Source organism: Chlamydotis macqueenii, chromosome Z (genome assembly GCF_036417535.1).
Source record: "Chlamydotis macqueenii isolate bChlMac1 chromosome Z, bChlMac1.mat, whole genome shotgun sequence".
NCBI classification, from domain to species: domain Eukaryota; kingdom Metazoa; phylum Chordata; class Aves; order Otidiformes; family Otididae; genus Chlamydotis; species Chlamydotis macqueenii.
In genome coordinates, this window is record NC_141593.1 from 54,313,149 (window position 1) to 54,329,240 (window position 16,092).

At 41.0% G+C, this 16,092-nt stretch overlaps 1 protein-coding gene across 3 annotated transcripts in view; it reads left to right on the plus strand.

Moving 5' to 3' along the window:
* The first annotated feature begins 830 nt into the window (after positions 1–830).
* Positions 831–16,092, plus strand: part of FBN2 (fibrillin 2) — a 174,131-nt gene continuing 158,869 nt past the window's right edge. For all 3 annotated transcript variants that reach the window (XM_086771566.1, XM_086771565.1, XM_086771567.1), the window contains exons 1-5: positions 831–1,036; positions 1,771–1,853; positions 5,505–5,603; positions 6,189–6,284; positions 8,700–8,795. In XM_086771566.1, coding sequence (XP_086627692.1) covers positions 831–1,036; positions 1,771–1,853; positions 5,505–5,603; positions 6,189–6,284; positions 8,700–8,795 — 580 coding nt within the window. The remainder of the gene's footprint in view (positions 1,037–1,770; positions 1,854–5,504; positions 5,604–6,188; positions 6,285–8,699; positions 8,796–16,092) is intronic.

The window sequence follows — 16,092 nt, forward strand, 5'->3', positions numbered from 1 at the left end:
TGAGGCTGAACGGAGACCGGCGGGCAGCCACCTCCCGCCTTGGAGGCCTCGGCTCGACACCCCGGTGCCCGACCCCGGACAGGCCCGGCGACAGGCCCGGCACTGGGCCTCACGCTGCCGGGCCGGACCCCATCCCGCGGCTGCGGCCTGGGCTTTTCTTCTGGACTCCGGGCGCTCTCCCGTGGAGGAGCGTCACTGACGGCGGGACCCTAGACCGGTCACGGTGCAGGTCCCGGAGGTCGGGGAGCGGAGCGCAGAACCCCCTTTCGGGTCAGCTCCCTCAGCACCGCTCTCGCTCCACGCCTCACCGGCAGCCACCCCCCTGTTCCCGGCCCCACGCGTGCCCGGCCCGCACCCCTCATCGCCCCCGCAGAGCCGCCCGCCCCTCGGCACCGTCCCCGCCCCCCTGGCGGTAAAACCGCCCCGTGGGGAGCGCAGGGGCTGTGCTGTGCGCTCTGTGCTGCTGCGCGCGTTTCTTGCGGAGGCTGTCATTGTTAACTGTCGCCTCGTCCTTATCTCTCCTGGGGAAATTCAGCGCGGTTCTGTTGGATTTCCTTTTTTTTTTTTTTTTCCAGAGGCAGGGGGAAAGAAAATCCCAACCCGCCCGGCTTCTCTTTCCCCTCTTCTTGGAGGGGGCGGGGGGATGCAACCTGGGCCCCGTTGCCGGTGCCACTGCGTCCCGCTGAGGGCTGCGGCGGCCGGGCAGGCTGGGGAGGAGAGAAGGAGGAGTTTCCGCGGCTGAATCTTTCCATCCCCCGGCGAGGAGCGGAGCCGCGCGCCTCTCCCCGGCCCCCCGCCCGCCGCCGCTTTCCGCCGGCGGCCGCCGCAGGATGGGGAGGCGGCGGTGGCTGTGGCTGCAGCCCTGCTTCCTCTGCCTGGGCTGCCTGGCGCTCTGGGCGCAGGGAGCGGCCGGGCAGCGGAGGCCGCCGCCGGCCCGCCCGGCGGGAGGAGCGGGCGGCACCTATCCCGCCGCCGCACCGCGGGAGGACGGGGTCGGCCGGGTCCGCCGGCGAGGACAGCAGGACGCGCTCCGCGGGTAGGGACGGGACCGCGCCGCGCCGCCCTCGGGCCGCCGCCGGAACCCCCTTTCCCGCCTCCGGCCCGGGCCCCGCGTCCCCGGCGCGGCGTTGTGCGCTGGCCGTGTTTTGTCCTGGGCCGGGAGGAACGGGCTGTTAATTAGCGGGGCTGCGTTGATGAAAAGCAGGCATCGCGCGGGACCGCGTTACGGCCGGCAGATGCACCGCCTTGGGCTTTTTTATTTAAGCGCCTTAGGATGTTAGGATGCTTTGACAGTCGCTTTACTCTAGCTTCTACAGAAAACCTTGCAAAATCAGCAGTTTTGGGGAGTCCTGGTAATTTGAGTTAGGATGTTAATGTTGGTGAGCGGTCATGCCTTGGCTGTCGTGTGGGGCGGCAGCTGGAAGCCAGCTCCTGCAGCAGGACCTGTGAGGCGGCGTGTGCCCGCAGAGCCGGGCTCGGCCCTTGCCTCTCCTCGGTGGCTCCGCCAAGGATGGACGTGGCCTGCTGTTGCCCGTGCCACCTCTCCTTTATTTTGTATTTGTGCCAATACAAAATAAAGCGCCCTGGGGCTTCTTGCAGTGGAGGAAGACTGTCTTCCTTGGGGGAGGATTTTTTTTGTAGACTTTTTTGCTACGCACTGTTTTGTTGCATGCGGCTGGCTTACTCCCTTGTGTGTGCGTAAAACTTTGGACTCTGTTTGCACTGATTTGTGTTTTTGTGTATACGTTTATTTGTTTATCTGTGTGACAGGCCAAACGTGTGTGGCTCTAGATTCCATGCGTACTGTTGCCCTGGATGGAAGACGCTCCCCGGAGGAAATCAGTGCATTGTTCGTAAGTGTCCGCCTTCAAGTTTCTACTGCCCCAGGGGTAATATTAAAAGCAAATGTTCTTCTGCAAGTTACTGCTCTGTTCAGTATGAGAAAAGAGAATTCGGATCTCTCGTTTGCCTTGTTTTTAAAAAGAAGAAAAAGAAAAAAATTGGTGGATTTACAGACCCACATTTCTTGTAATTGAAAGGCTGGCAAATTGCTGTATTTTCTTAGATGTAAGACATATGTCTTCACTTAGTTTTTTAAAAAGAGCACAACAACTAAGGAAAAGGGAAAAATATCTTCTGTAAATCAGATAATCAGCTATAGCAACAGAGGAAAAAAAGCCAGAAAGTCTTGATACAAAGCAAATAAGATCTGAAGTTTGTGAAACTTCTGTGCTAGGCTTGAAATTACAATCAAATGGAAAACTGTTTTGCACCTGGGATGCTTAGGCTCTTGCTTGTCATTTTTAGTTGTGTTTTAATTGCTGTAAAGCATGTAGACTCGGATTATTGCCCAGCCGTAATAGGTACTGTGCCACCAGATGTGGCTGTTGACAAAAAAAAAAAAAAAAAGAAAAGTAAAAAAGGGGAAATCTACTCAATACTCTGGTTAGGGAATGTTGTCTACCTAGCAAGGAAATAGAGAATTAAGTTGAATTTTTTTGTCTGTTAGATGAAAGCTGATACTAGACGCATGCTTCTTAAAATCCTTGAATTTTAGTGCAAGTCTGTTCCCATTCCTCCTAGCCCATCACCTTCTCTTTTGCTAATAAGTGTGCTCACCTTCAGAATTCAGGTTCAAGAACACATAGCCCTTTACATAAGCAACGAGTGTCTTTGTCATGCTCCGTCTAACAAACTACAGACATCCAGGACTAAACTAGGGAAGGAATGGGTGGTAAGCCAAGATCTGCCAAACTTCAAGGTGACTTTTGGGCTGTTGCCTTATGGTTCAGGACTATCTGCCTGTTCACATCTATTTGTTTTACATGAGTAAATTTGCCTTGCTAATGTTTCTTCTGACTGTGCCGTATATCACTGATTTTCATCTAAGGTTGACTCAGCATTTCCTAGCAAAGGTTATCTGTGTCATTCAGAAGAAGATGTTGATATCGTGATATCGTAAATACCGTGAAATAAGCTCAAAATGTTCAGTTCAGATTTATCATCTCTTGCAATACTGGCTTACTTAATGTAAACTGAAGTTTTTAAAATGGATTTAGGCTGCCTCGTGGGCTCATGATAGGTTTTTCAAGTTCATCTGAGAATCTAGCGCAAATGAAATTAGGGAGAGACGATGATTTAGGTGCTTTCAGAAATCCATATCAATTTTCCTCGAAGTGTGACTCTCAGTGCCTGTTAAAGATCTCAGTCTCCGGTCTCTTTGCATCCAGAATAATCTTAGACTTACTGTTAATTTAGGTGCAGAAAGGACATCTTTTAGTTCCTGTTTACTTACTGGAGCTTTATTGCAGCTCCCTATCATGGTGGAAGGGTGAATGATTTTAGCAGGCCATCTGCAAGATTGTTTGTGACACTTTTCTGTTTGTATTTTTGGTGAAGGTTTAAGAGTACAGATTTATATGATCCCATTAAACACTTATTGAGATGATGGTCCCTGTAGCTAGAGCTGTTTAGCTAGATAAAGCCTCCTGCACAGGATGACGGACAAGTTAGCAAACTTTTTATTGGAGATATGTTGATTATAATTAGTGCAGATTGCAACTGGTGATTCTAAAGTGTTATTTCATGAAGGAGGGATCTATGAACTGGTGGTAGGTCAGCAGGAAACCAGTCTGACCTCAGTGTTTTCAGTTGATAACGTGATGATGGTTGTTGGTGGTCTATGACATATCTGTGATTAAAAGTGATCTTTTATCTAAAAAAACCAAGTTGTGTTGGGTTTACTTTAAATAAGATAAACTATACAGCTGTAGGGCTTTCAGTTGACAAAAAGTTATTCCCTAGCAGATAAAATAACTAACAAAACGGTCTAAATGTAGATGTTGCTTACTCAGGAGATTGAGCTACTTTCTATAAAGATGAACTGAACAGTGACATAAGGAAAACAGTCCTAATTTCTCTGTAATTTCAACTCAATAATGAAATCCCACAAACCTTCTCCTCTCATGCCTTCACATGCGTAGTTGTAGATGAATTTAACGCTAAGTGTGGATGATCTGCACTGTATCTTTTTGATGCCCAAAGAGTGGTGTCAGTGGACCACTAATGTGGCTTTCTCTACTCCTCTCTTCTGAAGAAAATGTGGCGTTTTTTGGAGTATGTCAGGGAGGACACAGATTTACAAAATCAGGTCTGACATTAGTACAGAGGTGCTGGTCTGGGGGAGAAAGGGTCAACGGGAGCATGTAAGTTTTGCAGGGGGCATGTTTGAATTCTATAATGGGGCAAGAAAACAAATGGCATCCTTATAGGAGTTGTCTCATTTATGCGAGTTTTTCTAAATTAGAAGTGGAGCACAAGCATTCTGGAAAGGTCTTAGTTCTGCTTTCTTTTTTTTTTAATGTGTATGGCCTGGTGGTTTTTTTTCTTTCTTTTTTTTCCCCTTTTAGTGTATATAGACAGGTTTTTTAGGTAGTCATATTCTTGTTAGATTAACTACTGGAGGTATTTGTTCCTTTTGTAGTCCTTCAGTGGAGATGTGCTTCCAGATTACTTGATTCTCTCAAAACCCCAGAGTTATTTACAAAGAAACTGTGGTTCTTGGTTGATTTTCTTGCTTTTCAAGCTCTCTTGCATGATATGTGATTTTTGATGTCCTCCTGTGCTATACTGGCTCTTAATATTTAAGAATCTTTTTTGGTGCATTTGTTAATCCAGCAAATTATTTGGATGTATTCGTTTGGAGCTCTTTCAGAACCTGGATTTAGCCTTTAACTCTCTGATGGTTCTGTCATTCCTTTGTGCAGTGGAGCTCCCTTGGCTGGTGAGTGAGAAGGGAAGGCGTGACTTTGATACGTCGGCATGCATGTTATGCACGCATAATATGATGTGGATAGGCTTCCCTGAGATTTTTATAAAGCTAGTTTCTAAATGACATTGTAGAAATATTGCAGTACAAAAAACTATAGTTAGGGAAACTACATGAAATCTGCAAAGCCTGGCATTTGGACAGTGACTTCTTGCAAAACAGCTTTGTGTAAAGGACGGATAATCTTAGAAAAAAGACACCCTAAAATGCCTCTAAAATAGCGACAATAAGTGAGAAGCAATACCATAAACTGGCATTTATGATCTCTTTTGTTTGTGTTCATTCAAATCTTAGAGTCTTGGTAAAGCTTTCTACAAGCCCTGTGGTCTAAAATATATAATTTTAATAATTTTACATTGCTTGTGTAATAGGCTGGTATTTATGCTTAGAGCAAGAGTTGATTATCTGGTTTCGGTGGTCACACCACTGTTTGAATATGCTGTATTTGATTCTGTTTGTCTTTAAATTTGTCAGAGATACGATTATACCAAAATTCAGTTTGCTTTATTTAACTTAGTTACTTTTGCATGTATGTTAACAGTCCCAATGAACTAAGCATCCAAGTGTAGGTTTGTTTTTTTTTAAAGAAATTATTAACATAGCTTTAGCTTTTTTTTCCTGTAGTTTAAGACTAAGATTACTGTTAATCACTGTCTTTAATTGTGTTCTTCCTCAGCAATTTGTAGAAATAGCTGTGGTGATGGATTTTGTTCACGTCCTAACATGTGCACTTGTGCAAGTGGACAAATATCACCTACTTGTGGATCGAAATCTAGTAAGGACTTACTATATTTATTTTAATTAGATATTTCATTTTAAGTAACTCTCTTTGAGTGTCAACTCGAAAATAACTACTGTGTAAATTCTTTAAAAATAACTTGTCATTACTGTGTACATGCATGTAACATACACTTTGTTATATCTCTATAGTTTTTTACGAAGTTTGGTATACCATGTGCACATGCTTACTCTGTGTGACAAATTGAAAAAAAAAAGTGTTCAAAGGGATAAGCAAGTTTAAATATAAATATGTGTAGTATTAACATTTTAATTGAGTCCATTTTCCTAAGAAATGAAGATTGTGCAGCCTCCAAGATAATTAAAAGTTCTGAGTTGCAAAATATAGTCATGGAAAACTCTATAAAAACTCTTCATGGCTGCTTTTAAAGTAGTGGCTGACTAATAGCTGCAGTTTGGATGGCTTTGGTTACAAGAATACCTGAGTGTACACTTAAATACGTAGCTTATATTGTACAAAGTTCATGTCTGTTTGCAGATATCTCTGTTCTTATCCATATTTGCTTCCCAATATGGTGTTTTTGCCTGACATTGGTATCTCTCTACCTGGGCTCTGTTGCAGTACAACAATGCAACATCAGGTGTATGAACGGCGGCACATGCACAGACGACCAGTGCCACTGCCAGAAGGGTTACATTGGAACTTACTGTGGGCAACGTAAGTAACTGCTCTCTTGCATCTAAAATTAAATCCATGTAAGTCCTGCAAGTTAACCTTTTTTCTTTAGGTAGAGCAGGAAGGTAAAAAAGCCAGTGTGCTGAAATATAATTAAATGTCTGGGAGAAATTTAGTGCTGTTTTGGGGTATAGTTTTTGGCTGGAAGTCAGTTCTTGCAGGAAGTCCATTTGTATTCTCTAAAATTCAAATTAGAGATTGAATTCACCAGATAGTTTTGGAAAATCCTTTGGGAGCCTTGGCAGTATACATCCCCTCTCCTTTTTTTACCAGGTGATCACTAATTTTTCATTCTCTTCGACAAAGTTTCTCCATGTCAGAAGAACAGCCTAACTACTAGGTTAAAGCATGTTTTTGCTGTTTTCTGCTTGACAAAGGAAAAAGATTGAATACAGTTCAAGCTTTTGGATACGTTTTTGGTTTGGCAGACAGGCTAGAAAGTCAATTATTTGCATAGCTCTACCTATCACAGTACAGTGTTTACAAGCTATGCTAATTTAGCAAACAGTAAAAATCACTAAAGGCTGCAGGGATGAAGAAAGACTCAAAGTGTATTCTAAGGCCAGCTGGCTACTAATTATCTGAGAAATTGCTGAAGGAACTACAGACAAACAAAAGGCAGCTATGCAATGAATAGTTAGGCTGAGTAGTGTGGAAGATCATCCTTTTGTCTTAGTCACTTTTGCAAATGTTGGAGAGCAGTCTTGTTCTTGTTTTGTTTCAATCTGGATAAAATTGTCTGAGCTTTAGGTAATTATTGTAATCCTAAAATGTGGCCCTGGTCACAGTCAGATTTACTTTTAAGAGTTGCTGACCCCTTCCTGCTAATTTTAAAATATTGGGTCAAGACCTGAATGCTCTCAGACGGCGTATTTCTAGCGAATGAATTAAAAGAGGATTGAATTTTCAAAGCAGTAACTCTAAAGCAGTCCAGAAAATCGGAATAAACTGCGGAGACTGGTCTGAGTGTACAGCAAAGTTAAAATTTCAGTTAAGACTGAGTATTTGTCTTCTAGACACAGTATGGAAAAAATGTGTGAAAAATGTAAATATGTCTTTATTTCTTTTTACTAAATTGTAATTTTGTTTTAAATCTCCTGAAGTTGTCTCACTTAAGTGTCATTGTCCGTTAATTCAGTACTGTAACACATGCAGAGTAGTATCTTTATTTTATGCATGACATGCATTCTCCGTAAAAAACTAATTCAGTTTTATACTTCTTGATAAGAGGTAAGGCTTTATCGCACTTCAACGTAACAGTATATTTTGTGTATATTTTGTGTTCTGCGTTATCATACAGGAAGACATTTTTTCCAGTTTGAAATATTTACCTTCTCTAGGTTGCTGACGTTCTTTTGCACTGGATACTCAAATATATTACAATTGCCACCTTCAAACTGAGGAGACTTGCTTAGGAAGGCAGCCTAGAGACTTCTAGACAAAAATCTCTTTGCTGTTGTTCAGAGCCATGTAAAAACAATGGGGTGTCCTTTAAAGTGAAATATTTTGATTTGGAACATGTGCCAGTTCTGAGCAGGGCTGTATGTCCTAGAAGCAATGAGACTGAAAATAGGCAGAATTAGTTAGTTAAAGCACTCTTTTAATGGTATTTTTCAACCTCGCTGAAAAACTGTCTTCCTTTCAAATTCAGAAGATTTCAGTGCTTTGGCAGAAGGCTTTGTTCTTGACTCACACCATTGATAAATAGCATGAGTGGATGCTCCGAAGCCCCACAACTGTGAAGTACCTTCTCCATCTATATATACACTATGGATTTATACCCCACAAGAAATGTTTTATTTCTTGTTGGGATCTTTTAGGAAACACAGTTTTCAAAGGTACTTAAAGATAAGTTAATCTGGTAATTCTTTTCCTTTGCTCTAAACCTCCCTTGTTCTGCCAGTAGCATCAACTCTGAGAGATGAATTATCTGTCTTGGACTCCCCAAGCCTCCTCTTCTTGAAGGGTTTGTTGCCGTTGTGACTGAATAGTGCAACTTAATATGCTCAAAAAACCTCAAAATAGTTGAGTTTTGATCTGCTAACTTCGATGATGGATCTAAGTTCTTACGACCACTAGAGCTGCACAACTGTTTAAGAATATACTTTAGTTAAACGTCTGCTAAGAGTCTGTGCTGAATATGATTAATTAAAGAGCTGCTTGCAATCAGCATTAAACAGGTGCTAATCGAATTTGACTTGTATAGTCATTACTCTTGGTGATGATAAAGGAAGAAGATCAGATAGTGATGATTGGAAGGAGATCAGTTGATCAGTTTGATTTTCAGGTTCAGAAAGGCTTAGAGCAGTTGAGAGGAAAAAAAAATGAATACAATGTATGGCAATCTTTGAAGTATCATTACTATAACATTTAAAACCTTTTTTTCGTTAATTAAAGCTGTCTGTGAAAATGGCTGCCAGAACGAGGGACGGTGTATTGGACCTAATCGCTGTGCATGTGTCTACGGATTTACTGGCCCTCAGTGTGAAAGAGGTAAAAGAAATGAATAAGGAAGAAATTTATGAGCAGTTATATGCAACAATATACCGTATGTACATATTTAATGCTGTGTATTTTCTGGATGAGCCAGTAAGCTTCCAGTAAACCATTTATTATTTTTAATTTTAGAAAGTGTCTTCTTTTAGTCTGGTAGCCACATTTCAGATTGGCAGTTAGAAAGCTGTCACAATTGGTAAGAATTTGAGATAATTTAGGTTGCATGTTTTGTTCATATAATAGTTAAAAGATGAGCTATCTTTTGCTCTCAGCTACATTAAATAACATTACAGCAAAATTGCTGATGGTGTTAGAATTACTTAAGTGTAACTAATTGAAGGGTTTTTATTTGGTATAACACATCTTTCATAAGAGGAACTTGGGTTAGTTCTCTCCTATGGGAGGAAGGTGGAGGGAGCGAAAAAACAGTCAATTATGGTAATACCGAGATCAGTTCTTAAAATTTTTCTTATTCAAGAAAACATCTTAGACATGTCTGAACTTACAGTGCTTTCAGTGGGGACTAAACTAGGATTTTATTATAAAATTTTAATGAGAAATACCTCAGCCTTCTTTTATGGGCTTAGAGATACTGACAAGTCAGTTTTATTGATGCTGAACAAAACATTTTCAGCATTACACTATGTGATTATCACACAAATAGTTAAGGCACTAAGTCCACGTATAGTGATTTAGAATAAACTTGCTTCCACTCTCAGAAATCTATGTTTCTTGCTTTTTGATAAATCATTGTTTGTATTTTGCAACCAAGACTGTGGAAAGATAGTAATGTAGAACTGGTGAACTTTGGATGTAGTTGTAGAACATATTCTGCCTGCATCAGACTGACAAGTGTAACCCACGTTACGATCTATTTAGAACGGATTTTTAATGAGTGGATATAGTGAGGATTGCTTATCAAAACAATAATGTTGTACGTCCTTTAATGTGACATTTTAAAGAGTAATCAAACATGATGCTGAAGAGCTTAGCAGAAATATTATTCTTTTTCTTTCTCCAAGTTGGTATGTTTGTGAATACATGTTCTCATAAAAAACGGTACTGAAGAGCTGAGCAACCCTCGTGTGAAATGCTGAATACTAGTATGCATTGTTATCTTACTTCTTTAAAATATTCCAAAGGTTATCAATACTAAAAAGGGGGATGGGATCATTTGCATTAATAGAAAATAGGAAGTCGCATTCTTAATTTACATCAACAGTGGATGAGACACTCACACGGGGCAGAAGTGAACTTTTTAGAGTGCTAAAATAATTTAAATCAGAAAGGACCTGCGCAGGCTGTCTAGTCCAATACCTGCTCAAAGCAAGTCTAGTCTGATCAGCCTGCTCGGGTCCACGTCCAGTCAGGTTTTGAAGATGTTCAAGGGTGAAGATTCTACAATATCTCTGGACAACCTATTCCAGTATTTGACCACCTTCATGGTAAAAAAAGGAAAAAAAAAATCCCTAATATCTAATCACAATTTTGCATGTTCCAACTCGTATGTGTTGCTCATATCTGATTGCCATGAGCCTCCAAGAAGAGTCTGGCTTCAATTTCTCTGTATTCTCTGAACAGATAGTTACAGGCAACAATAAAATCTTCTTGAAACCTTCTCTTCTTAAGGCTGGATGAACTCAGATCCCTCAGCCTCTCCATACAGGGCAAGTTCTCCAGCTCCTTGACCATTTTGGTGGCTCTCTTCTGGATATTCTTCAGTATGTCAGTTTCTTTCTTGCACTGGGAGTCCAAAAATGAACACAGCAGTCACCAGTGCCAAATGGAGGTGAAGGAGCATGGCCCTGAGTTGGATCCTCAGTCATCCTGATACAGCCCATGCGGCGGCTGGCCTCTGCTGCAAGGGTATGCTGCTGTTTCATGTTCAGGTTACCCCCATAATCTTTTTCTCAGAGCTGCTTTGCAGGCAGCTAGCCTCCAGTCTATGTTGTTCCATCAGGCTGTTCCATCCCAGGTGTCAGACTTTTGCTTTTGCTGAACTTCATGAGATAAATATCCGCCCATTTTTTCTAAGCTGTCCAGATCTGTCTGAGTGGCAGCCCTGCCCTGCAGTGTATTGACTGGTGCCCCAAATTTGGTGTTTTCTGCAGTCACGCTGAGAGTGCGCTCTTGTACCATCACCCAGGTTGTTCATAAGACATGAAGCTGTTGTTTGTCCCAGTACTGATCCCTGAGGGACTGCACTGGTTTCCTGGCCTCTACCTGGACTTTGCTGATCACAACTCTGAGCTGGCAGTCCAGCCAATTTTCCACTCGCCTTATGTCTCGCCAATCACGTTCTCTCTGCAGGAGCCTGTCTCAAAGTCAGGCAACATCCACTGCCCTCTCCTTGTCCTTGGCATCAGTGACCTCAAGGTGGAAAGCTGTGGTGACATTTGCCCTTGGTAAACCCACACTGGCTTCTCCCAAACACCTTCTCATTTGTATGTTCAGAAATGGCTTCTGAAGGGAATCCTGTGGAATTGTCTGTTTCAAATTCAGCTCTGAAGTGCTCAAAGCTTTACATAAATTGTGAGAATGTCTTGCACCATTCTTTTACATTTGTTGACTGTGTAATGGAAACAATTTCCGTGGAGAAGAAGGAAATGACTAAACCAAACCCTTAAAAACCTGGAGTTTCTGTTTGCTGTTCCAGGCTGTTTTATGTACCCACTAGATGTCATAAGCAACAGAGAAATGCAAGGGATGAATTTGTTTCTTTGTGTGTAATTGCTTGTCACTTTCATTCTTAAAACCAGATGTATGGACTTCTAGTCACTGCTGTTGGTTTAGGTTTTTGCTGTTACATGTTACATCCAGCTTGTTCTCTGCAGTTGCTTCTTGTGAAGCCCGCGCAAAGACTCCAGTCTTTTAAATTTTGATTGGTAGGGAAATAGGAAGCATTGTTCTACTAAAAATGCTTAAAATTAACAGCCATTTTCAGAAAAATGTCTTTGTAGAATGTATGCCTGCCTTCTAACTAAAATAAGAGACTGCCAAGTCTGTCAGTTTAGGATGGATTTTCAAGGGGTTGGACAACGTTAAGTTGCTTTATAGTTTAAGCCTTAGTTCAGATGAAGCTTACATTTCTCCAAATTGAACAGTCTAATCTATGTATTCAAGATGGATGATAGTTACAGCTGAACTATAACATGATATGATTGTAGTATTGCAAATGGATTTTTTTTAATTAATTGCGTTCAGATATTTTTTTTATTTATTCCGAGACAACTTGGTAAGCCTGCTTTTTGTCCCAGATAGAAGCAATTGTTCTAGGTTAAGGTTTGCTTCTATTCTCTGACTAGATGCAGGACCCTGGAATCATTTTAGTACATTTCACAGACTCCAGCTGTGATGATGACTCAGAGATTTTAATAATGACGCTTACACTTCAAATAAGTTGACTTGTTTAAAGGATTCTAGTACATATGGGTATTGTAACTTAACTTCTGTGATGATGAAAGCGTTGAAGTTTACTTTCTTATAATTCTTTGTGAAACTTCAAGCTGCAAAATTCAAGCCATGTAAAGGAATTAAACATCGGTATTTTAGCATCCATATTTCTTAGCTGTCCTTGAAAGTCTTAGCCTTTCAATTCTGTGTGTAGAATGCTATTGTTATGTGAGATTTAAGCTACGTTACATGGTTATTTGGAAACTGAGTTATTATAATTAAAAGTTTACATTGAAATTGGAAGTAAGAAGCAAATTTGCTTCTGTCACTGTCAGAAAAATATGACATATATGTAATATATATGATTTCCTATATTGTTTGCATATCAAATGTAATATAATATGCTTTTACAACTGTCAACAGAGCTAAGTAAAATCGCACCTAATCTCTTATTTTGGTATTGCCCAGAATTTCTCATATTCAAAAAAATAAGTTACTAATTTATTGTACTGTTATTCAGTTAAAGAAAGATGACTCCTTTAGTATATCTTGGTAATGACTATAGAAAGTCTCTAATATAGTAACTGTAAATGTTATTTTTTTTCTCAGCTTTACGTGAGCTGGAGTAGATGAAAAATGTAAAACATCCCTTAAATGCCTATTTTGTTCAATAGTAATTTGTAATTTGTGCTTTTAACCCAATAAGTTTATGCTTTTCTGTTTGTTGCAATAGTTGCCTGTAATACTTTACAGTAAGAAGTGCCTCTGTCATTTAATTTTAAACTGAGTTTAGCAACAGTTCATAACTTTTTCCCTAAAATTTTATAGCTTAAGGTTATGTGAACTTCCCTTGCAAATCACATCAGAGTTATAAGAGAATTTGTTTTGGTTTTTTTTTTTTACATTGCTCTGTTTTAAATGCATACTTTTTATTGTTCTGTAAATTAAGTTCTTTTAAATTAGGTATTTTCTTCCTAATATAGAACATATGTAGCTTTCCTTCAGCGTGGCCTCCCAGCCTCAGTTATATGATAAAATGTGACTGCTTGTTCAGCTATCTGGGCTCTGAGCAGACTAATTTCCGGGCTGGAGACAGGAGGCTGAGCAGTAACTAATGCCTGGCATGATTACAGTATTTAACTTGAGACTTGCTGCTGGGTTAACAAGAAAGCAGAACCTGTTTGGGAGCTCATGCTTTACTCTTTCTGATATGTACAATGACCTTTTATATTTCCTGTCCAAGTCAGTTCTTTTGGTCAGCTTCTTGCCTGTGATTTGTAAACATGCAAGATTCAAGCATTTAATTTTGTCTGGTTTGCTGTGTTGGGTTTTGTTTTTGTTTTTGTTTTTAAGAAAAAAAAGTTTAAATTTTGCGGTTGAATTTTTCCCAGTGAGAAACAATTTTAAAAAAAAGAAACGTCATGAGGCCTCATCCTCAGTTGTACACATAAGAGCATTTTTTTTCTAGTGTGACCAGTTCCTTTGGTTGCTCTGACTGAGTAAATGATGTTTGTATTACTGCATATGGGCAGTGCATTTTTGAAATTGATGAGCTGTAGGGGTATGAAGCTATGGAAAAGCAATGATGTTTTCTTCCTTCTTTGTCATGGGTTAAAGGGAAGAAGAAGCAGTGGGGAAGGATCTGTTTGCCTTCATCTCACGTAGAAGGAGAAAGAACAGTGCTTCGGTGCTTGCTTACTCTGTGCATAAGTGGCTTATAATGGGAAGCAAAGGGTTTGAACAGAGTCGGAATGCATAGCTAGGGAAGAAAATCCTTTTGAAGAAGGGAGAGGATTTCAGGTAAAGCTGTCAAGCTTGGGCAGGTGGGAAAAGAGGAGAAGTGAAGAAACAGAGCAGTTGAATATAGTGTGAGAACTTTTGCAATGGGGGAGCTTTTGGGTTGTTCTCAAGAAAATTACTGCTATTGTGTCTTAGCCCAATGTGTTTGTTGCACCTGGTATTCCCAGTACAAGCGTCTGGACACATTCTCTGACTGTCTGAATTTTGGAATTTCTGTATATCAAAGGAGTTGAGAGCCTGTACCTCATGACAGATGCAGTAAATCAGTGACTGGGGCAGCTGCCTCCCTCCAGGTTCTTTCTTACTGGGTTAAGAGGGAAGATTTTGCATAGATGCAGCCAGGTAGCCAGTCAGCAACCCTCCTCTGTGCAATGCAGCAATTTTTATGCCAATTCTGCAATCCCTACAGGAACTTGGCCCATGCAATTGGAGAGTCCTAGGAGGGACAGCAACAGAGGAAGTGAAGAGTCCCTAAGAGAACAGGATGTAGCAGAGGGTAGTGAAAAAGGTTTGAGGCAGAGGATGTAACTGAAATAGAAGTTCGTTTTGTGTGGTAGAAGAGCATACATCTAACATTATATTTGACCTTCATCTGACCCTCCCTGGTAGGAAAATAATTAGTGATGATCCTATGTCTAAGAACAGTAGAAAAAGAAAGAAGAAAGAAGAGGAAAACAGAAAAAAAGGTTTTCTTCAAGCAGGGAACAGGATGAAGAAGCTAATCAACAGCATAGAGAAAAGGGTAGGAGGAAGCAAACAGCCTTCTCAGTGAAAGTGTTAAGGCTGTATAGTAACTGAGGCAGAAGAGGAAAGGACAAAGAAAACAGAACTGAAGTGGAGCTATACTGAAGAAACTGATTGACATTCAAAAGTTATAAGGATGTTTTGTGCTAAGGGAGCTGGGGTTGTTTAGTCTGGAGAAGAGGAGGCTGAGGCGAGACCTTATCACTCTCTACAACTGCCTGAAATGAAGGTTGTAGGAAGGTGGGTGTTGATTTCTTCTCCTAGGTAACTAGCAATGGAACTAAAGGAAATGGCCTCAAGTTGCATCAGGGGAGGTTTAGATTGGATATTAGGAAGAATTTCATTACTGAAAGAGTGGTCAGGCACTGGAACAGGCTGCCCAGGGAAGTGGTGCAGTCACCATCCCTGGAAGTGTTCAAAGAATGTGCATATGTGGCACTTCAAGACGTGGTTTAGTAGGCATGGTGGTGCTGGACTTGATGATCTTGGAGGTTTTTTCCAACCTTAATGATTCTATGATATGAATAAAATTAGGCTTATATAGCAAAATGACACAATTCTGTATGGACTCAATACCTCTCAAATATATTTTTATTATAAAAAGAACATACAGTTCATATGTAGCCTGTAGTGCTCCAGAAGGTGCTTGTGTGTGCTTAAGCGACAGTGATTGGATGTAAATGAAGCAAGGAGGGAATGAAATTCTTTAAGAAGCTAGTCTTTTCTCTGACGGGTATAATTTAACTTAACACAACATTTCCATATGTGTTGATGGTAGCAGTACCATGAGAAGGAGTGAAAAATTTTGGGGGTGCATTCAGATCTTGTATATTTGGTCTTACCCTCTCATAAGCTGCAGAACGTCTTACCATGCAGGCCATGGCAGGTTATGTTCAAGGGATGTCCCGTCTGCCAGCCGTGGTGTACTGCTACACAAGTGGTGATAAAAGGACCTGTACTTCTCAAGTTGCTCAGTTTATTTTAGCTGTCCCCCAATGATTGTGAACTTTGTTCAGGTGCTCAACAGCAAAAATGCTCTTGTGATCCATGAGTTCTCCTCTTTTTGTAGGAGTTGTGGGAATGTAACTTTTGAATTTTGCTGGTTTCTGCATTTTAATGGCTACTATTAGTCTGAACGGAAATAGAGGTTCTTTATGTGGGATGGGATGTGCGTGTGTGTGCCTTAGCGGGTCCCTGCTCTGAAGAGCTGAACAGACAAAGGAAGGATTATTTCTTCCCTGCCCCCAAGACAGGCTGAGGCACATGAAGTTGTTACGTGTTGAAGGCTGAGCAGGAAAACTTCAGCAGAGTTAGCAATCACCCAGATATCCTGAGTTTCAGTCTGAGGTTTTAACTA